This window comes from Callospermophilus lateralis, chromosome 9, assembly GCF_048772815.1.
Source record: "Callospermophilus lateralis isolate mCalLat2 chromosome 9, mCalLat2.hap1, whole genome shotgun sequence".
NCBI classification, from domain to species: domain Eukaryota; kingdom Metazoa; phylum Chordata; class Mammalia; order Rodentia; family Sciuridae; genus Callospermophilus; species Callospermophilus lateralis.
The window spans coordinates 50308156-50332585 of NC_135313.1; the positions used below are offsets into that span (position 1 = coordinate 50308156).

Below are 24430 nucleotides of genomic sequence, written 5' to 3' on the forward strand. Positions count from 1 at the left end.
CAGTGTAAGAACATTGAGTAGTTGTAGGTAACCTCATATAATTCTAACCTACTGCTATTAGTAGCCTCCTCAAGAATAAGAGCAATTTTTACAACAGAACAATTTGTCTTCTTGAAAGTGACACTAATTAACAGCAGTGGAGGGAAAATCATTGGTTGCTTCAAGCTCTCAAAAAATGAATCAGTTATTGCACAGTAAATACCTCATAGAGGTCAGTGTTGTAAGAAGCTAGTCTGAAGAAATATGTTATTTATAAATTGGTTATGTCTGGAAGTCTTCAAGTTTTATAATTAATTCTACATAGGGAATCAATTGGAAAAATATCGACATACAAATAAATATTAGGCTTTCCCAAATTGCTACAGTTTTGAGAGATTAGAAAAGAAATAATCAGCAAAGTGCCTAGTTTCTATGTATGTTTTTTGAAAGATATGCATAGGGGAGATACACACTGTACACTGTATACAGTAGCCTCGCTCAGCAGACAGTATCTCTGAAGTACAGATTACACCTCCACCAGTGTATATCATCGATAATTCCAATAGTCACAACTAACCGGATCCATGCCCACCTTAAAAGAGAAAGAGACATCAGCATTAAATACTCTTCAAACACTATTGCTAAGGGAGTCTTTAAAAGGTAGATACAAATTTTATCCAAGTATATATCATGATCATCCTGGGGTCACAGGATGCACATCTTTTGGAAAGTTAATTCTTTTATCTAGATTTTTTAAAAAATCTAGATCCTATTAGTTTCTTATGACATAATTTAAAATATTTCTTTCATTTTCCACAGCTAAAATTACATATTATATTTTTCAAATTTTATTTTGTTTCCTATATAATTTTTCATATCTACAAAAAGTATTACCCTACTGAAGTGAAGCATATTATTCCTTTTTGCATTTACCAAGTATTATTATTAACAATACAAATTATGATTTGAGATGAATTATTATAAATGGATCTATGGGATATGTTCCTTTAAAAGATAAACAAATGGAAAGATACTAGGAATTTGTGATTAATTCTCAAAATCTTGTTCTAAAAACTGTGCATCTGAAACACCATTATAATGTCAGCAAAATAAGACTCAGATCTAAAGACCCAATTCCAGGATTTATTTAACTACAGTGAAATTTAAATTTAAAAAACACAATATAGTAATTCTGTGGAAGTTAACATTTGACTTGCTTACACTTCAAATGGAGTTTATAAGATTCTCAAACTGTAATTATAAAAGTTACAAAAATAAAATTTTACCTAGAGAAAGAAAATTATGTGCTAAGAAAACAAAAAAAAATTAAAAACTATGTTAACTTATATTTAGCTAAACAAAGAAATTTAGAAAAACTTACCTAAAAATTCCACTTAATTACTATCTTGCTTAGGATTAGATGATTTACTTGAAGATACTGCTGCCAAAAGTCCACTTACAATTTCCCTTCTGATTTCCCCAACAATTGACTCTTTTATCTATAATGGAAATGGGAAAAATTAGCATTTGACAATATAATCCAGTTTTTCAGTTTTAAGAAAAATATAAATAGCAATAAATTCCTGCTATTAGCTAAACCACAGGGAAAACTGCAACCTTAATGGGAACCTCCACATAATAGCAAAGAAGCAGTGGAAATTTCAAGCCACCTATCCTCGAACCCAGATCAGCCTCTGAGGCCTAATCACAGCTAACTACATTATGAAATGTCACAATTCTTAAATTGAGAACATCAGAAAATGTTATTTCACTGACTAAATAATTTACTTCACAACACAAAGTAACCTGGAAGGACTAATGAAATGTTTGGTTTACTTTGATGCTTTCTATTATAAGGTCTGCCTCTGTAAGGTAGTTACCACAATGCCCTAAGAAAATCCACTATTAGCAAAATGACACAGGCATATTTGCTTACTTATATCAATGAAAGCAAACTATGTAAAGAAGTTATATATTGCTCTAACCTTACATGCACATTTTAAATGGAAAGAGGAAATTATCATTTAGTAAAGTATTTTTAAACACAAAGAACAACCTCAAAATAACCTTAAACTCTAATAAAATATGTTTTTTTTCTTTAGTGTTGTACATGTGTTGTTAGTCTGTTACTTCAGGTAAGGGTATAAATCTCATTTTATTGTTGAAAAAGGCAAGCAGACCTGGGTCAATGGTAATTCCATGCTGATTTTCTTCTCCAGATGTCTAAGTACTTCATATGCCCATCCCCACCCATTCTCTCTAATGATACAGCACTGTCTCCAAATAGCCCTCTGTGAAGGCTTTAAATGTGTATTTCCTGAAGTAAACTGATAATGCTTTCCCAAATTAGCACTTGAGACACTCTTAACTAGCTTTTAAAAATTCTACATTTCCACAGTTTCCTGTCAGCCTGATCTACTTCCTAAAACATTCTTAAGTACGTCTTAAACACATTCCCACTGAAGTCTTTCCAAAAATGTTTCTGTATTAATCTGTCAGGCAAAATTGGTATTCAATACATAGACCTATGCATAGTTATTCATAGAAACAAAAATGTTCCTTATCTACCAACCATCTGCACTGGCATGTACTTAAATAAACATAAGCTTTTCATTTTCTAAAATATTTCTAAATTTTAAATAGCACCAAAAGTTTTTCAAGTTCATAGCATTTCAGATTCGTTTTCTAAATGAATGTGTGTTAGGTACAAACATGAAACCAGAATCACTTAGCTACAGTATGTAAGCACGAATACAATATGTGTACACAGAGTAACTGCAAATCTACATTTATAAGACAGTGAGTATAAAGTTTTTCCAGTTCAGTTGCCAATGCAATATGGCAATTTTATTGTCTCCTTGTTCTTCATCATTCAAAAACCAAACTACTCAAAAAGTATTCTTTACCAAACAACATCTGCCAAGCATTTGGGGGGAATTCAGAAAATACTTGTGAAAAGCATAGAAGAATCTCTAAGAGCAAGGCTTGGTGTTATACGCTTGTAGTCCCAGCTACTTGAGAGCTGAGCCCTGAATAGCAAGGGCTACAGCTAGCTAGCTCTACTATCAAGAACGTTATCTAGATGGATATAATATGAATATTAGCTCATAAAATGTTAAAGGATAAACAATTTTATTAACCCATTAACGACAAAAGAACAGAATAAATTTTGAAAATTTTTGAAACAAGTATGGGCTAGAAAAGGAAAAAAGTTTAAAAATTCTCAGAGAATGACAGATCTTAAATAGCAAGTTTCAAAAAATGAAGAAAATTTCATAGAATCATGAAGATAAAAAACTTTGCATCAAGAGCATCTTGGATGAATTGGAGGTAGAACAGAAACTAAGCGAGTTCTTTCCAAAAGGAGAGGAAATATGAATGAAAGAATGAGATCAAGTGGAAAACATGGTTAGCTACTTCCCAGAGGGGATCAGGTCTAGCTTATCAATGTATTCATACTTAAAAGTAATTGCTCAATAAACAAACGAATGAATGAATGAGTGAGCAAAAGAGGGAGAAGAGATAAACATCAGCAACACATACTGACTCCAAGTGTGGAGTGTGGGGCAGCACATCTATTTAATATGCATCTACTCTGCACTACAGCCTCCTTATCAAGTGATCTCTAAGAAAGTTCCAACAGAGACACATGGTGAGCTCTGCCTTACTAAAATACATGTTTAAAAACATGTCAGATGTGCTGTAATAAAGATCCTAAAAGGCAGAAACCAAGCCTAGGAACTTCAATAAACACAGAACAACTTTCTAAACACGCAGCCATCTACCTTTACTCTTTCGAGTTCTGTTGAATTTGCTTCTGTGGCCACAGTTTTGTTCATCCTATCAAATCATCTTGTAATATACAAACTCATATATATTTTTAAAATAACTAAACATTTTCAGGCCACTGATAACATAAGTCATCAATAACTGGGGCAAATTCTAACACAGTGTACATTTTTCCTACTATAATGTACACAATCTGGGCAGACAAGGAGTCCCTTTAATCTGATACAAGTTGAGTTACCAAATGAATGTATCAGATATTTGTCTGGAAGGGCTTTATTTCAGTAGTCTCCTTCCAAAGAAATTCTATTATATTAAAACATTATTAACAACAAAAGCATTCTTTTTTAAAACCTCACAGATGGTGCAATAATAGAAAAAAGCCCTGACAGATCACCATTGTTTTTATGCACCCATGAGTGCAATAAGAAAACTTCCCTGAAAGTGCCTGCCAATGCTTGATCCTCACCTGCAAGATTTAAAGATTAAACCTTGTCTTCCTGAATGGTATCTTTGTCAAAAGGGTTAGGGGCTCAGAATTTACTGGAAAGACAGAATCTAATTTAATTTTCTTGGTAACAGATACAATGAGCTTTAAAAAAATAAAGGAATTTAATACCAAGTGCATTTTAAGTAAAAAGATCACCAATTGGAAATAAATGGAATGAAGACTAATCTGAATTAACTATTGTGTAAGCAAACTTTTAAGCAGAAAACCACTGTAATGGAGCCAAAATAATATAAACAAATGATATTTTGAAAATTATCACCAGCATTTGATTAATTTATCTCTTAATACATGCCCTTAAAGTACTTCAAATGCATCCGTCTTCTTAAGTACACCAGTATTCCTCTTATGCCCTGTTTGATCTATATATTTTGCTTGGTAAGTCCTTCCTTGCAGACAGCAAGAGTAAATGTTAAGCCCAACTTCCTTCAAACTATGCCAAATTATGAACTCAGTAGTTTCTAATTAATGGACTTAACATTTCAAACATGTGCCTTGCATGCCAGTTTGAATGTCTGCAAAATATAAAATTTTTCATGCTTAATAGGAGATTCCTGTAAATGATTAAATAATTCTCCAGGATCAAGGCACCAAAATGGCAACAAAGGACTTTTCTCATGATATTCTATTGGCCAAAAATATCAATATTCCTGTCTAAAGTTAAATTACTTACAGTACATATTAGGTCACTACAACTTAAAAAATGAGGACTAAAGTGTACATGTTTAAAACTTGTGCCAAATGAGCAAAATAATGTCAAGTTTTCAAGAAAACTTTCAAAGTTAAAGGGCACAAAAATACAACATTGCTTGCAAATCAAAACTACTCTAAGATTTCATCTCACTCCAGTCAGAATGGCAATTAACAAGAATACTAGCAATGACAAGTCTTGGTGAGGATGTGGGAAAAGAGCACACTCACTGCTGGTGAAGTGCAAATTGGTGCAACAGCTCTAGAAAGCAGTATGGAGATTCCTTAGAAAACTTGGGAAGGAACCAGCATTTAACCCAGCTATCCCACTCCCTTTTCTATACCCAAAGGATTTAAAATCATACTACAGTGACACAGCCACATCAGTGTGTATAGCAGCTCAATTCACAATAAACAAACTGTGGAAGCAACCTAGATGCCCTTCAATAGATGAATGGATAAAGAAACAGTGGTATATATATATACAATGGAATATTACTCAGCATTAAAAGAGAATAAAATTATGGCATTTTCAGGTCAATGGATGGAGTTGGATAATATAATGTTAAGCGAAGTAAGTCAATCCCAAAAAACCAAAGGCTGAATGTTTTCTCTGATATGTGGATGCTGATCCATACTGGAGTGGGGTCAGGGGGCATGGGAAGAATGGATTGGGCAGCAGGAAAGGAGAGGAAGAGAGGGAGTACGGGGGTGGGGGATGGTGAAATGAGACGGTAATAATTATCCTATGTACATGTATGACTGCACAAATGGTGTGACTCTGTATCATGTACAACCAGAGAACTGAAAAGTTGTGTTCCACTTGTATACAATGAGTTGAAATGTATTCTGCTGTTATGTATAACTAATTGGAACAAATTAAAAAATCACATTTCTTTAAAAAACGTTACTTAAAACCTAGTTCCTTGGTTAGCAAATATAGTATGAGAAAGTTTTACTAACCAAAGGCACATCTGACTGAATACGTTGGACAGACAAGTTTACTAAGTGTTAACCAGCAACAATCAACTTTCAAAAATAAATACTTTTATAGGACAAATAAATTCACAGAATTAACACTTTCTAAAGTTTTGGCTGGTAGCTTCATGTAATGAAAATAAATGAAGAACATGCTGTGTTCTGCTATGATACTTATTTTGAAAATGTAAATTTGTTTCAACATGGTTGAAATATTAGGAAACAACTTGTGTATAATGCAAATTACACATTTACTTATGTGTACTTTCATCCACAACAGTACATAAACAGAATTAACAGCATTCAGCTGAACCTAGATACACAGCACAAAAATGCACATAATTTAAACACTATCCAGAAATCTCAGTTGTCTGTATGAGCCATACCTATCCATACTGGGCATCAAAGCTTTCTGTCAGATTTCAGGTTCCTCTCCTTCCACCCCTTTACAACAACTCACAAACTGCAATCCTTCCAAAGCCCAATTCTACAAGCACACCTCAAGGTTTTTTCAAGGTTAAATATGATATTTGTTGCAGCATTTTTGTATTTCTCAACCATTTAAAATGTATAAAACTATGTTACTATTTTGATTCAGTTTCTATTTTTTGCCTTTTTAAATATCCCTGATGAAGTTTTGAGTGTTATGCCTCTAAATTCTATTTCCTGCATAAGCCCTAAGGTTTTTGATTGCATGAGTTTACACAGCAGAGATTTTCAGGATCGCATTTATTATCTGTGTACATAGCAGAACTGATGGTATTTATATTTAAATAGTTTCTCAAGATACTATCATACAGCTGCAAATGATGGCACTTAAGATATATAAAATAATCTCTGGGCTGAAAGGATCAATGGCCCATTTGAGGAAAGATTCTGGTCTTTTGCCACTATTCTTGATCTATAACCACTAGAAATCTGTTCTTTGCTAAAAATTAATTCTAAAATATATTAGATTTATATTGCTAATTATATTGATGACACAGTTTTTAAAAAGTGGGAGCCAGTGACTAATTTCTCTGGCCTCATTTTGACCTTTCCCATTCCTAAATTCCTAGTTCTTCAATACCTTATAAAGATTGAGAATCTGTATGCTTGGGACCAGAAATATTTCAAATTTTGGAGTTTTGCTAATTTTCTGAAATGGTTGCACAGACTTTAAAAGTTGAGCATCTCTGATCTTAAAACTCATGATCCAAAATAGATTGAAACTTGAAACTTTTGATGACCTTGCAAAATGCTTTTCTGTGCAATTTTTCCATCATCTCTTGAGTTAGTCTTATTTATCAATTCCTACCAGAATTTTAAGTGTATGGTCTTCATATCTTACTTGTATTTTTCTTTTATCCCTCTTTACAGAGCATATTCTCAGACACTCATAAAAAAATTTTAATTGTTGTTGTTGTTGGGATCAAACCAAAGGTCTCACACAAGCTAAGTATGTGATTAATCACTGAGTTACCTCCTCAGTCCCTAAAGTGATTTTTTAAAAAAATGTATAGGATATTCTTTTTCACTAACAGACATAATGAAAAAAAAATCTTTTCTTATATGGGGTCTTAGTGCCTTGGCTGGAAAAAACTACAGGTAATATGCTTCTGCCTTATTACTCTTAAGAGTTCTTAAGACAAGAAAGTAGAACAGAAGGCAAAATATTCAGCCTGTGTAATTTTATCCTGTGTAAGCTACTAGGTTTTACAACCAAAAGGACAGTGTGATTTAAGAAGAAAAGGTGGGTAGGATCCATCATAAAAGTATACCTATGGGGCCCGCCCTTTTTAAATAAGATATACTATTCCTTCTTATTAACATTCAATGCTAAAAAGTTATTATATAAATTTTCTCAACTAATCTGTCACCTTTGCCTACAACCTTTGTAATTTTTTGCAGGCCCTTTGGTAACCTAGAATTCTTGTTAATGCTTCAGATTCTCATGCTGTTATTATTCAAATTAAATCTTCTTTTTGTATTGATTTCAATTTTTGAACAACTTCAAATTTCCACACTTCTTCACCCACCAAGTACATCAAATTCTTTATACTTCTTAAAACCACAACATTATTTTCTTACATCAGTTAAAATAATAAATGATAGCCTTTAATCCTGGAAAAGACCAAAATTGTAATCCTTAATGCTCCAGATATGGAAGAGTCAAAGAGGGACAGACTGTAATGTGTTTATGTGCTTCAAACTCTACAAACATGTTTTCACCACACTGAATATAGAGAACTGCAATTATTTCACATTGAAGTATGAAGTTTGCAGAAATGCTATTATGAACATATTTTAATAGATATGAATTAGATCAATGGGAAAAGTTAATTTAAAAGCTCTCTTAAAATTACTGAATACTATGAATAAAAAGAATATCTTATAAATAATGCAAAACATCCATCTCCATACAAATGAAGCGCAGATTTTACCCACCTCCCGTATGACTTGCTGCAACTCGTTCTGCTCCACATTTCTATGCATTTCCTCTGCAGCTGGCTTTGGGGGCAGTTTTTCAGGCCCTTCTTCCACTTCAGACTTAGGTCTTACAACCCGTGAGGCTTCTTCAGCTGCTCCAACTTCTTCAAAACTCTCCAGCTCTGGAGGAGTCTGCACAGAGCCTGTTCTAGAAGGAGCGGTTGGTGTTAGAGCCACTGATGCTCGGAATACTTTCTTTCTTGCCACAAAATGAGCTTTGTGTTTTCCCCCTGAGTCACCCGAAGGCACTCCAGTTCTTCTGTTAGCATGAGAGGGACCAGAACACACAGAAGATGACTCTGATGTTGCATGGGAGAAAACTGATTCTGAGCTTTCTCCAGGAGGGATTTCATATCCCATTTCTCCAAGTCCAAGGCCCAATTCAGACTTCAAGTATGACTGTTCTCGCATCAGTTCAGTGACCTGGATCAGAAAAATTGTTATTTTTCTCTCTCAATATTAAGGTTGGTTATTGAAGTTCAATTCCTAACTTATGATTATTGTCAAAAATTATGAACTTGTAAAGATATAATTATATTTCACTTATTTATTAACTAGTCAAACTGATTCACAAAGATCACAAGCTTAAATTCATGGCAAGCTCAAGCAATAAATTGGGCAACTAGAACACACAATGGGATGAAATTTTACTTATAACCACACAGGTAAAGAAAAACAACATAGTTACACATAATGCTTTGCATTCTAATAAAACAATTTGTCTAAATTATAATAAAAGTCAAATTTGTTCAAAATGCAGTCATCTTACAGATCTAAAGAATAGTATCTAACTGGGAAAGCTTATTTCCCTTGGAGAATAAATATTTTTAATGGTGTATCATCTCCTTTAGGTCCTACAGATAAATCACTATTGCAGTTAAGCTGGCTTTCTAGTGGATTAAGATGGCAATGGTCTTCAGAAGGAGAAAACTCACTTCCAATTAAATTTAACTAATTTATGAAATTCTATATTTAAAATAAACATACATTTCATCCGCCCTGGGAAACTGTGTGTTTATGAGACATAATGTCATTTCCCTTTCCCAGTGACTTAAAAGGAGAGAGCTTACTGGTTCCATTACATTCAGCGGAGAAGGACATGACAAGTTATCAGCACTTCTACTGCCACACATCCCCTGAAAAGATAACAATATAGACATGCATATGTATGCATAAACTTCTCAAATTTTTTTTTTATAAAATAATTGACTACTCATTGCCAAAAAGTACCACTTTATGTCACAAAGGTCACCCTCAACTGTTATGGAGTCTTATGAAATGTTATTGTGACTGAAAATTGACATCACCAAGATGCACAAAAGTTGATTTTCTGCTCCTACCATAATACATTTCAAAGAATGATGGATCAAAATAATTAGAAAATATACTCGTTAATGATACATATTTTTGATTCTATGTTCTCTATTTATATACACTCTTATTCTACTACTCAATGTATATGCATACATATGCATATGTATGTACTTATTCTTTTTTTTTTTTGACACAAGGTCTTTTTGGTTGTCTGGATCCTTGAACTCACAATTCTCTTGCCTCAACTTCCCAAGTACCTGGGATTACAGGTAAGTGCCACCATGTCCCACTCATTCATTTATTTTTAACAAAAATCAAACATATTTTCAAAGTAATAAAAAAGAATTCAAAACTTCGAAGAAACATATTTTACAACTTCAAAGGTATTGGTAAAAATAAATATGATGTTTAAGTCCAAATTTCATGGAAAGAAACATTAGAAATAATGAAAAATGGCAAAGTGGCACAAAATAAAGACAAGTAGTGTTTCTTTTTATTATCTTGGTTGCACACACATTTTCTATCAAAATACCTCACTTGATCCCTTAAAAACATAACTAAGGGTAAGTGACATTAGGTTTCTCTCAGTGGAAGGGTGTATGCTTAGAATGTGGAGGCCCTGGGTTTACTCTCCAACAGCACAAAAAAAGAGAAAAAGAAAAAAAATAATAAACATTAAAAAATTAAAGGATGGAATAGAATCTAAAATTAAGGAAAGACTTAACGATAAACAATTATTTATTTAAATGGAAGAGAAGGGAGAAAAACTGAGTAAAATATATGTCAGTTCTTTGGAATTATATGCAGTGATTCAAATTTAAATTAGTTGTATTTGATTCACCACAATTTTTTCTTCAAAAAATCTAAACTTTTGCACTGCCCTTTATTTTCTGTATTGTTAAAAATTATCATTAAGAATTTTAAATGTTATTTCTAAATAAACTAATATATAAGAAAATTATTACAACTTAAACATGAAACTGATGTGTAGAAAAGTTGCTTAAACATTCTGCATGCTTCTAATGCCATTCAAGTAAACAGGTTAAAACGAAGGCATTTGTCCTAAATTTACATGGAACCTTATCAATAAAGCTAGTGAAAACTCCTGACAACCCCGTAGGCAGCGTACCACAAGTGCTGAGGAGCGGAAAGGAGAAGGCACCTGCACAGCCCGAAGCTGTTCATCCAGACCCAGCAAGCGGTCCTCCAGCTGAAGCTCCAGGTCCTGAAGTTCCATTCGGACTGAATTTCTCAAACTCTGCAGTTGTTCAACTTCATACCTATCGGTATTGTGAGAGATACAAAGTTTGAAAAAGGTAGTTTGGAGGTTCCTATTTACAACCTTTTTTAAAAACTACTGTAAGCTAACAGAAGGTACTCAATTCCAAGTTTTATAAATTCACATGACAACTATAAGAGGTGTAACCGCTAGGACAATGGTTTTTGTTCCTCTATTCTCTCTCACAACTATCCTGCACACTGAGAAGCTGCTCACAACCAACCATCTTCCTTATACACTGAAGGTACAAAAGTTAACGTTAATTATGTATGCCCAACTTTATCTATAGTGGTTCACAAAACAGTTACAGGGTATACGGCAGTGGAAATAAAGTCTCATTTAAAAAAAAAAATGTTACAAATGCTCCTTTGAATGAAAAAATCTTTAAAAAAAATGAACTTTTACCTTTCCTCCTCAGTCATGTGGTGATAAACCATGGTTTGCTGACGTAGCATTGCCAACTCTAAATCCATCATTTGTGTTCTAAACAAATTCAGGCTCCGCCTCATTGTTTGAAGCTCCTGAAAAGTATTCTAAAATGCAATATGACAAAATTACACTTCTAGATCATACAAATTATTCTGTAACACAATGACTTAGGTAGGAACTTACTTCATAAAGAGGTAGAACAGATGATTTCTGAGTACTATATGGAGCAGCAGCAAAATCAGGTCCTCTCATCATAGGGTACTTCAAACAAATGAAAACAGGGTTAAAAACCAATGCCAAAGTACCAACAAATTTTCTAAGGTAATAAGAAGGCAGAACTTAAGTCCTGTGTAATTTTTTTTTTGAGGCAAAACCAAACAAAATAAAACTCTTCATAGTGTAAGCAAGAACAATAATAACAAAAAATAAGTCCCCAATGCTACCTACTACTCTTAGCTACTCCAGGAATAAGTCAATATATTTGGAAGGCGAAAGAGGCAAAAGAGAAAATATAGCTCATATTTGTTTTACAGGACTTCCTTCTTGCCTTGAGAAAGTAGAGAAGCAAAACTGAAAGTCAAAAATGCAGAAAAAGCACCTACAAATGTCATTATGGGATCACAGTAACTACTGACATATCTGGAGGGAATAGCAAGTAACCATCAACTGTTAAACTTTTGAGCATCTGTTATATGAGACTATTTTAGGCAGTGGAGATAAAAGGTACCCCATGCCCCAGCCTTCAAGGGTTCTTACACTATAAGAAAGAATAAAGAGAAGCTTAAATTTTTATTATAATCTTAGGATGGGTGTGCTACAATAGACACAAACAAAAATTCACAAATTCACATTAGGTTAAGTTTTATTAACCATGGTTAACACCTGAGCTGAGCTTTAACAGTAAATGGGACTTGGTCATGCAAAGAAATACAAGGGAAGAGCATTCAAGGTTAAACAAACAAACAAACCACACACACACACAAAAAAAAAACCCCACAAAAACAAAAAACAAAACCCAAAATGGCATGTGCAGATCCCTAAGAATTCACAACTACTGAGAGCCCTACAGGCCAATGTGGCAGGAGCACACACCTAAGCAAGGAGACTGGATAGAGTGTTTATCTAGTGGGGTGAGAGAGGGGTGGGGAGATTGATGCACTCCATCACTGAGGGGTCATCCAAGAGGAAGATCACACAGCTAGAGCAGACAAACTTGCACCTGGAAAGGTGTGCCACAGAGGTGTAACAGGTGGACAGGTCCCTGGAAATCCCCAGCTTCACAATAATTACAACGAAAAGCTTAAACATCTCAGTCATAGACAGAACCAGGTTTTGTAAAGAAGAAACACCAACATTCTGGTTAGAGTGCAAACCATTAGGAAACAACTGTCATTGAGATAAAAACCTATATTTCAAAGGTGTATTTTTTTACATATTCAAATTACAACATTGATTTTACTTTTCAAGGGACTTCCTGTCTAATACTATTTTCATGAGGATAAGAGATGCATGCATTCTAAATTCACATTACCTGATTTTTGGGTTTTTTTTTTTGTTTATTTTCTTTTGGAGGAGTTCCAGTCTTTGAACCCAGTGGAAGTAGACTAATTCTGTGCCAGGAGAGCAGCATCAGGGATCAGTAGTGAAGGGAAAACTTAGAGAGCTATGAGTGGAACCAGCAGAAGACGGTGCCAACCGAACCAACATGAAGAAACTTAGAAAAGGAAGAGGTGGTCAAAACATCCAAATGGCAGAGAAAAGGAGAGAAAGGATTTTGACAGGAAAGACTTCTTAAATAATCAGGACAACTGAAAGTTGACAGCTGAAAAAGACAACAGAAGAAAAGCTAAAAAAGGGAGGATATCTATAGAGCTAAATCTCTCCTCTAGGAAAGGAAGGAGATTCTAAGCAGAGAAATTAACTTATTCAGGATTAGTTTCCACTTTTCCCATTAAACAGAAGGGAAGACTATAGGATACAGTTGAAGCATGTGAAATTATACAGCTAAGGTACTTATATCTGATGGGTATTAGCTTCGTAGTGAATTAAGATATGCTCAGAGCAATAAAATATAAAATTCAGAAAACTTTTTTCTCCTACCTGTGAAAGATTCTGCAGCGAGTTTCTAATATCATGCAACACTCTTCGCAACTGCATTTCTATGGCAGAAGGAGGATTCACAGAGCATGCTCGGTAAGGGTAGGCAGCATGTCTGTGTGAGTAAGGACACCCAAAAGGGGAGGGGAAGGCACTGCAGGTGGCACCTGAGATGTTAGGAACACTGTGTGTGCTCAGAGTTCTCATATGCTCACACAGGGGCCTTTCCTGCCACTCAGAGTGGACAGAGTGAAGGGAGCAGGTGGACTGAGATATCTGTGCAGGAGTCCTTCCATGATGGCATTCTTCCAAATGGGTCACCTCACTCTGGTTGGCTTCTTCTTTCTTCACAGATGACGGAGAGATGAAAATGGTGGATTTAACCAATGACTGATGGTCATGCTCAGTCACCCCTTTTTCCACTTCCTGTTCCTCTTCAGGTGTATATTTATAGGTGAAGGAAGGTGGGCTGCATCTGGTTTCTTTCCCTGGAGACAAACGAACGTTGACAGAAGACACAACCCTCACTGGGCTCAATAAAGTTGTCGGTAAAGACTGAGACCTTCGCAGAGGATAGCCAGCTTTGGCAAGCAAGTACCTTTGTTTTAACAGATCTTTTGATTTTATCAGGCTACGCCCTACTCTTTGACCTGACAGAGTACACACCTTCATTCGAGCTCTTTGCAAAGCTGTATTAACTCTGTCCACAGAAGAAGGAGGCCCTGTTGTATTTTCCGAGCTCAGATCACTGCATTTAGCTTCAATGGAAGCCAACGATTTCAGAATATGATGTGTGGTGTACTGGGTAAATTCACATTCGCTGCTTTTATCTACATCACTTTTTTTATCCACATCACTTTCACCACTTGTTTCCCTCATCAGCTCTACTGTCTGTGCTGGAGACAAATCCTCTTCTATTTTGGTACTTTGAGTAAGGTGTTCCTCTGGACTACAGGTAGACTGCTTATTTCCTGTATTCTCAACAGTCCCACATTCAGCAACTGTTGCTGCCTTGGCTCTTCCTTCCTTCTGAAGAGGGGTGAGAAATTCCTCCTCTGATTCATTGAAATAAGGCTGGTCTTGTGCTGTTGGCGTAACAAGGTCTTCACCAAATGATGTGACTGTTGTCTCACTGTCACAACTATCAGCACTACTCCCCATGGCTTGCAGGGACTCATGAACCTGTGAAAGGAAAACAGGTGGGAAGATGAAAAATAAAATTAAGAGGTATTACATTCAAAATACCAAACAGAAACCATGCACCTACACTTCTATGGTCTCCCACCTTGGCTGTGGCCCTGGCACTGCTCCAAAATATTTGTACTGCTGTTGATCAGCAACTGAAATCCTTTCCCCCGCAACTCCCACTTTTTCACAATGATTATTTCAAATCTACACTATTTTTCTTAAAGAATCTTTCCAACATCCTCCTTCTTTACTTCCAAAATAATACTGACTCACCGAAAAAACAATAGAAATTTCTTCACATTGTTCCCCAATACCACTGACAAGTTTTCCTGCCCATAATTCCTTCCTTTACTCCATTCTGAAAAGAAATTGTTCACCTTTGTTTAAGACTAATCCCTCCAACCTGTACTTCTAATCACATTCTCGCCAGCATCAGGGTATTCCTCCATTGTTTCATCCCAGACTTTCCTGGATCAAACTGTCCTCTTTGGCTACTCCCTTAGTTGAACAACTTCCCTAAGTCATTTCATTCCTGCACAAAAAGACAAAATGACCTCTCGCTCAAACTGACAAAAACAGTCCACATTCCCACTTTCTCTTCCTCACCAAGGATTTATTCTCCAGTCATGCTTTGGCCTCATTTACGCCAAAAGAACCACTCTTTCCAACATAAGTCTCCTAGTAGCTATGATCTTGCCTTCTCAAAGTCTTCCCTCCATCTCCCAATTTTTCTGTCTATTGATTATTCTTTCTGAGTCTTTTCTGTCTAACTTTTAGATCCTATGACTATAGAGTCTTTGGGAGTTATCCTTTTCTTGTTTCAATTTTAACACGGTTTAAAGATATTTTACATAAATCTTAAAGAAAGATCCTTTTCCTGGACTTTTTGTGACTTCACATACAGACTAAAAGCTCAGATAAAAATGTGCCTTTTTTCTGGTTTATCTAATAGAGCCTTGCATAAAAAGTCAGTATAATATCAGCAAGCCATGGATCCACACTTCATGTGAGCCATCAAGCAAAACAATTAGTGTAAAATACTGAAACACTATGATGATGAAAAATAATGGACTAAGCAGATTAATGATCGAAATAATCAGTTTTCTGGTGCTCCAAAAGTTAAGAAGGAGAAGACTTTGTTTGTTTGCTTTTAATATTCTGTCAGAGATGAAGCATTAGTGAAATCTGATATTTATAGTGAAGTGCTTAGATAACATCTATATCACAGAAGTTTTAGTCTTGTTATTATTTGAAAACAACGATTAGGACAGATTCAGTCTTGAATATACACCAACTGAAAAATCAGTTTAAAAAGAAGAGTCTAATCACAGTACCTATTACAATAGAGAATTTTACCTGAAGATGATTTAGGGAGAGACCGTCTGTGGAATCTTCAGCAAAACCACTGCTATCAGAATGCTGACTTGCAGTACGTAGCAGATGATCTGTCAGCAAAAGTGAAGTGATGTAAAACCATTAATAAAAAAAGGCTTCAATGAAAGTGATTTGATTATAGATACGATTCCAAACAGATAGAAGACACACAACACTGATTCCTTCTTGGAAAAGCATGCATTACTTATGCAAAAATTGTGGCTTCAAAGCACAGGAGATAACTGAAGTTCAAACAAAAACTGAATCAGATTTTCTACTAGAAACTCTCTCTATTCAGTTACTAATTAAGTTCTAATTGTAATGTATTTGGGTAAATCCAATTAATGTCTTATCCTTAGAGTAAAATTGGCTGAAATAAAAGATGGTTCTAAGATGGTTCTAATACATGCGTAAGTCCCCAAATAAACCATTTACATTATGCAAATATGTAAATATTTAGGAAGGGAAATTACAAGTTTAAATATAGAACATTTTCAAAACGTCTACATCTTCCTAAGAAAATAAGAACAAAGTTAAAACCAATTAAATAAAACAATTTGAAATGCAAGCATACTTAAAGTATTTCCAATGTTTTAAATCATGCAAAGATTTTAAAGTCATGAAGCAATTCTTTCATAATAATTGCATGTAACTTAGTCAAATATATTCAACTAGTTCATTACATTGCTAATTATATAAAGTCCTTCTACTTATTTATTTATTTTGCAGCAAAAGTCTAATTCCTTGTAACCTAAAAAATGTTTTAAGTAAGTAAAAAGGTCAACTAAGTACAGCAAGCATGATCACATTCCATCCATCACATTTACTAAAGTGACACTTCATGAGACAACATGGTTCCACAGAACTTCAAAAGCAGGCTAAATAAAGTGTGTTTACCAAATCCACAACCATTTAAGACCTGAACCATATAGGGAAACAACTGAATAATGAGACTGTATAAAATCCAAAAGTTCCTTGATATCCCTCCCACTTTAACTTCAGGTTTCATGGAATAGAATAATTTTTCCCCATTAAAAATTTAGAATAATTCTATAATATTGTTTTGATAGTAATAAAGCTGCATAATGAAATGCAAGAAATTATTCCATATCCTTGATAAATCTAAGAAGACTGAAATAATTGTAAAACTGAATTGTAATGGGCTGTTATCATCAGTACTAATTAGGCACTATATTAATTACAAAATGATACCTTGTGGCATAGCAGTTTATTCCCCTAATTATGTGTTTCCATGTCTTTTGTTTTTTAAACTAGATTGTGAGTCTCTGAAGGCAAGAATGTTACTGATTCTTCATATTCCAGTACCTAGAACAATCTATAATAAATGTGTGCTGAATGAATAAATGATAAATATTTCATTAAAGCAACAACAGAATTAAGCAGTCACATAAATGATTTAGAAGTGAAAGTGTCAAATCTTGTTAAGCAAAGAGCATTGCCACAGGGCTCAGGGAAGCCAAAATAACCAGTGCTGACTCAGGTTCTCCCAGCTAAAATCTGTTTAATCTGTAGCAGAGTAAGGTCTGCACCCAGTTCCCCTCAAGGTTGTGGAGCCCTGTTATAAGGCTCACATGTCACCTCCTAATTATACTGGTTGGGCTCTAGAGGAGGTGTCTGCCGTGAAAAGAACAAGGAGGCTCCAGTGCAAGTTTCTGCTTTGTTTCACCACTGTAAGCAATAATTTCTCTCCTCTGCAAATGGGATAATAATAGTTCTGCCACCTCACAGGACTACTTCAGGAGCTAAGTAGAATGTAAGTGAAACTGTTTCATACTATAAATCACCATCTAGGTTCCTTTAGGCATTTCTGTTTCACAAAAAACAGAGTTCTCCACAGACAAAAATAGAATTAAGGATTAAACTTCTGTCCTGAAGATATATTACTAATTTAAACCAGGAAGTTAGAGAAAACATTAAAATGGGGGGGGGGGAACCTGGACACTACATTTGTCCCATATCATAAAGAAACAAAACAGAAAACCTGTATATTCTCTGCTAAACTATGGAAAATATTGTGTATCTTTTCTAAGAAGAAAATGTGGAACTTCTCTCAACACATCTACCAAATGTTAGCTTGTGACATAAGTCACTAAATCTTTCTAGTCCATTCACAGTGTGAAAATGCCAAACTGGATTTAAGATTAGGATAATTTTAATTTTAACTTCAAAAGTCCTACTAGTAACATGGTATGTACAATTTTATTAACTTGTGAAAGGAATATATTATCAGTAATTCCAATTCTGTAATTATGATTAAGATACTTATATACCACGTTAACAAAACTTGATAATCTACCTTTCGAATGACTAAAATACCATTATTCTCAGTTCCCATTGCTCATTCACAAAACCATTTTAAATTGTAAAAGTCTGATTAAGACAGTAACATTTTTGCTTATGACACCAGAAATAAGAGACCCAGAATTGTTAAGAGGAAGAAGTACAGATCTTAGTAGAAATCATGTTCCATCTTTCCCACCACCTAGACCTTGCTCTTGAAACAACTTAATTTTTTTTTCACTCTCCTTGTGACACATGGCAAGCTGCTTTTTCTAATGTGTCTCTTGTCTATCCATCTAAAGCACAGACTTCCTGAATGTGGTAAATTCCTCCTTGCAGTTCAGAAACACATATATACATCTATGAACTGAAAAAGGGCTGAAATTTAAATAGGAAAGTTCTTTTTGTTTCTGGCTAGAACTATAGTAACCTATTGACAGTGGAGCTCTTTTCCTTAATACCATACTGAAGTAAAAGAAAAATATCACATTCGAATTGTCTCTTAAGAAGTAATTTCAGAGATTAGAAGGAAAAACGTGTAATTTCCTATTCTTAGAACATATAAATCTTTGTTTTTAAAAAAAACAAACAGGGTGGTTCAGCATGTGTAAAGTTTTAAAAATAAATAGTCCTACCTTTAGTGGTCAATTAAACTTCTTCCTCTCTCTCTCCCTAAATTTCAAAAGTTTTGTAAATTTAAAACCAGACATCTTTTTCTAGTTGCAAGTTAAAGTGAAAGGAATGGCTTCAAAGGTTCTTTGGTCAATAATTAATTATTCACAAGAAGAACAGTGTTTATAACCTCTCACCTTTGATCCATAGTTTGAATTTAATTTAACTAGGTTTAACTATTGCTAAGAGATTGATCTTTTTTGCCAGAGGTATATCCCATGTACTATGGTTAGGAGCCATATTTGAATGGAAATTAGAGACAGATAATCCAAGCACATTTTTCAATTACAACAATGTAAAAAGCAGCCCTAATCTGTTGCTTTCAGTTACTTTCCACTGAATTCTTGTGCAGAACTGAAAAAATATTTAGAGCACACAGAAATGTGTAATGAGGTCATTACAGGATAAGCAAACTAATAGTATCTCAGAGTATAAAAATCTTCAAGAAAATAACAAAAAAAAAAATATATAACCAAGTGATAGTGAAGCATGTCTACCTGTGTTTTGGATCTTTTTACCCTTATTGCTACTATACACAGAGAGAGGTAAAACACCTTTTCCAGATCAACTGACAACACTTTGGTAACATGTGCAGGAACTACTATCAGTTTACTTACCTCTTTTGGACTTGGTGAGACCCAGCTGATAAGTGGCCGGAACGTGAGGAGCTTCTCCCTCTGTACTCTGAACCTAAAAAGAATTTTAAGTAGTTCAAACTAAATGAACTTATAGCAAAAAGAATAATCTCTTGATAACCATTTATTAAATAAATCAACCTAAGGTACATTAATATATTACATACTTCAGAGACATCATTTTATCTCAAAATTTTTAGAAAGACCCACAACTTATTTTTTAATCTAGTTTCCAGTTAGCAAAAATGCACTCAACATTTTAGCTAATGAAGAGAAATAACTGCATGTATAAATGATTTTTTTCTAGAAGTTGCTATTAGATGAAAAATAGAGCAAAAAAAGTTCTCTAAATATTAAACCTCAAAGTAGAATCAATTCCAGGAGGGATGCTAATATACTCACTGCAGCAGGCTCTGACTGACACACAGTTGAGGTAGTTTACAAGTCTTGGATCTTTAAAAATGGAATATCATGCTCCCATGATAAAATTTTCTAAAGTCCCACAAATTTCTGTTATCAAGTGTCACTCATGTGTAAGACTTCTCTGTTCTGATATGAATATTCTTTTAATATCCTGGAAGTTGTATGTCCCTAAAAATTCTATTGAAAGGAAATATCAAATCTACAAAATTTGTCTTCTGCTGTCTTTGTATAAGTGTAAACTACATTACTTGGAAATTTTCAGATCCCTAGTTGCCGTCTACATCCCACTAATACTCTTATCTATTTTAACACAACTCTAAATCAAGAGGAAACATTTGAAAGAGGGGAAGGTATGCTAATTTTCATGATGTTACCTATAATGATCAATATTTAAAGAGTAAATAACACCCCAGTAAGATGAGAAAACTAACCAAACATGGGGTTTTCAACCTTGAACACTTTAACAGATTAGACAGCAAACATCAATCAGGTTTTAAAGAGAACTCTGCTAAGTTTTTTACTATAAAACTATTTAAAATATTCCATATGAAGAAAAGTGAAAAAAGCCGACATGAAAACAAATCCAAAGATTAAAGAAATCATTACCAAATTTAAAATTGCTTTGATTTATAATATCTTTGTTCTACATAGTTTCACAAACTCAAGTCTGTGAATGTTTTTTTTTTCTTTCATGTTTATTTTTTGTGAATTCAACTCTTATATCTTTATTTTATTTTTTCCAGTATGTTGATGGAACCCAGGCCCCTGCATATAATAAGCAAATATTCTACCACTGAGCTATATCCCAGCTCATATTAATCTTTTTATCATGTGGTACTGGAGATCAAACCCAGGGCCTCTCATACGTTACCAGTCTAAATCTTTTAGAAACCAAAAGCATAGTGGTCATAGAAAACCATCATCTGTAAATAAATTATATAAAATAAGTTCTAACATTCTTTGCTATTATTTACAATTATAATATATTATTCAAAGTAGTGGACAAAGGTTCAACAGGAAAACCATTGTTTTGTGTGCAAGAGAACAAAATGCATTTTTTTTCTTTTTATAGTCAACAAAAGACCTATTATTAGCTATTATTGAGGCATAGCTTACTTCAAGGAGTTTTCTATAAAATAAGTATCAATCAGATCAAAAAGTATAAGAGACAGCCAAGGGACTATATTCTAAGAAACTTGGCTTAGATACAGACTATGTAATTATAACCTCTCACTTTTAAATGTAGAATTATCACATATTCTATTTCCCTAGACTTATAAAATTAATCACAAAATAACATAACTTTAATGAATATGTTTCTTCAGTGTCCTATCCTTCAAGATGCTGCATTAGGCAAAGAATCTACTCTACCTTCTTTCATTACAAAGTCCTTCATTAACTGTAAAAAAAAGGGGCATTAAAAAGCAAGCTGAGAGGGTTATATTTTACTAACAAAACTACTAAAGCCAGGATTATTATTCTCACTCGGCAAAATCATAATACACAGTTGTTGAGCCAAAAAAGACATGCTAGTGATAGTGGGAGAATTTCTTAATTTATCATGTTTTATTGCTGGTTATAATTATGCAAAAGAAAGCAGTCAAACTTGAGATGGGTATTCTACAAAAAATTATGATACAAATATAGAACCAAGATTCATATGACAGGCTTTTGTCTATTTGATGGCTGCAAATACTCAGTAGAACGCTGATCATTTGTTACAGCTGGCCTTTCATTTAACTGATAAGAATGACCAAATATGGGTGTTCATTGTACTATTTCTCTAATTTAGTTTGTGAAATTTTTCATTTAAAAATGGGAACAAAAAAATCCCTACTAAACCAAAATGCTAAAATTGCTTGGTTTCTGCATTTTGGAATTTACAGATGATGAAAACAGCTTTAGAATAACTCACACATTTGGATTACTTCAAAGACCACAGCTTTCTGAATCACTGTCCCAATATGATAGGCACTTACTTTGGTTTCTTAACAACTATTCTGTTTATCTCGACTAAGATGCATCTTCTAGGTACAATACTACTATATAATGTATCCTACAGGGCAGCAATGTGGGATGTTCAGATTCACACAGCCCTTCCTCTAGGGTTTAAAGAGATGGCAGCTCTTATCTTGTTTATAATTTTGAAATAAAATCAAAGTTAAGAGCTTTAGAAAATATAACTAATTAGTTTTTAATCTCAAAAAGAGTGAAAAAAAAAAAAAGCACTGTTTTTCCAAACAAGTGGTAAGGGGCTATGCATCAGATGACTTGAGTTCTTGTTCAACATCTGACCCTATCAACCAATCTGATACACAGAAAATTGCATGGGGTAGTTAAAAGTAGCCAATCTGTTGAAAAATTGAATTCAAATCTCATTAATGCCATTTCTTTTATCTGTGGTAATTACCAGTTTTCTTGATTGTAAAATAAAGATGAAAATTCTCACATCACAGGTCCTTAGGTTGATCAAATGTGACTATAAGTGAAAGTACTCTGAAACACTAAATTAGTAAAGCTGTATGACAGGTAATTCCTTTCTTCCATTGTCCACTGGCAGGAACCCCTGCCCACCCCCTGCCCTTTCCCATCATGTACTGATACAGAAGGGAATATTACATCTCTTAGAAAGGTGGGAGAACTACTGCTGTAAAGCAATATCAAATGCTACAGGGCATGGGGGACAAACTCCTCATCTATAAAGGGAGAAAACGGGAAAATAAATTCACAGATGCCTTTCTGAGTTCGTCTATGATTCTACAATTACTTGTGGATTTTTATCTTAAGTAAGGCTCTCAAATTTTACAACACATACGTGCATACAGTCACATACACAAAGAGCTTATTGTTACTGTGAGGTAAATACTTTTTTAAAGTTAACAAGATATTTTAGATAAAGAACAAGTAACAAAACTCAGTGGTTACTTGAGTTTTGAAGGACAGACATCTGTGCAGATGTCATTATGTTAAGAGTTCATATTCTTATTTAAAAAAAAAAGTTAAGAAAGTCAAAGGAACAACTTAATTATTTTTCAAATATCTGATTGATTTGGAATAATTTTAACTTAGACCAATAAAGCAATTTAAAAATCCTAAAATTTAGCAGCTAAAAATAATGAGGTATGTTATTTAAATAAGCAATCAATATGAGCATTAGAAAGAGTTACTAAAACTTCAGTAACTTAAAAAAAAAAAAAAGACGGCATATACTCCCAATAATGGTTATATTTAAACAGAAGCTCATTTGCAGAGTAAGATACCCATATGATAACTGTTTACAGAAATTTACAGATGAACGTTTGCCTTTTCTTACACACAGAAGTTTTTCTCTTATACCTAAAAATCGAACAACTGCTTATTAGGTAGGATCACTTTGATTTAACTGTGAATCAGTCATACTACTAATCTATGATTCTGGAGGACTGACATGATATATTCAAAATAAGCCAACAGGAGGAACACAAGAACTGTCCAATCAAGTTAATAAAAATTAGAAAACTCTCCCAAGTATCACAAGGAAAAAGAAAAGCAAAAGTTAGAAAACTGGAAAGTAGCATTTTGGACACACTATAACATTTTATAAAACAAGTTGACTTTTCACTGAAAATAGTCTCTGACCTTTTTTCCTTTTGCTTTTCTTTCTTTCTTCTTCTTAATATCTATCTATCTATCCAAATAGACAGACAGATATGAATGAAACAGCTACTTTCATTCTCCTAGATCTAGATCAGTACTGTTATCTAATTAGCTCTCTTCACATTTAAGTATCTCCTCCCTCTGGTCCTGGTGACTATCAGGTCTTGTCAAGTCTTACCTCCTTTCTCCAGCTTCATGAACACATCCACATCTGGAATACTTTCTTCTAGCGTTCCAAAGCAGCTGCTATTGGGATAATCTGAAATCTGAGTACTGGCTTACCGGGGGAAAGAGAGTGCTAACTTATGTTTCTCTTGCCTCTTGTACAGGAAGAAAGTTCACAACAGGAATCAAACTTCAACTAAAGAGTCTTAAGGAAAATTGTTACAAACTAAGTTGAATGGGATCTAAATGTTTGCTTCAATAAGATTGTTCTCTTCATCTGTCAATATGAGTCAATCATGCTTAAGAGGAAATTAAAATAACACATTATTTCCCTTCTTTATCCATTGTTCTACAAGCTTTCTTTAAGGTTCCCAAAGGGATAAAAACACAATTCTAGGAGGTTTGTATCCATATTTTAAATATATCTGAAAATCAAGGAATCAGTGTCCTTAAATTTCTCCCTATTTACAATGTAGCTATGGTTGACCATTTTTTTTTTTTAAATCT

The 24430-nt window shown here is 34.0% G+C and overlaps 1 protein-coding gene across 4 annotated transcripts in view; it reads right to left on the reverse strand.

Annotated features, from left to right (window-relative positions):
• Window positions 1-444: 444 nt before the first annotated feature.
• The window catches only part of Itprid2 (ITPR interacting domain containing 2), a 36275-nt gene continuing 12289 nt past the window's right edge, over window positions 445-24430 (reverse strand). For 2 of the 4 annotated variants that reach the window (XM_076865864.1, XM_076865863.1), the window contains exons 9-18: window positions 19682-19754; window positions 16074-16162; window positions 13533-14711; window positions 11616-11693; window positions 11409-11536; window positions 10854-11004; window positions 9481-9546; window positions 8369-8833; window positions 1361-1478; window positions 445-571 (exon numbers count right to left, since the gene is read on the reverse strand). In XM_076865864.1, coding sequence (XP_076721979.1) covers window positions 1374-1478; window positions 8369-8833; window positions 9481-9546; window positions 10854-11004; window positions 11409-11536; window positions 11616-11693; window positions 13533-14711; window positions 16074-16162; window positions 19682-19754 — 2334 coding nt within the window. In that variant the 3' untranslated portion in view covers window positions 445-571; window positions 1361-1373. The remainder of the gene's footprint in view (window positions 572-1360; window positions 1479-8368; window positions 8834-9480; window positions 9547-10853; window positions 11005-11408; window positions 11537-11615; window positions 11694-13532; window positions 14712-16073; window positions 16163-19681; window positions 19755-24430) is intronic. The other 2 variants (XM_076865865.1, XM_076865866.1) reach the window with 2 other exon arrangements.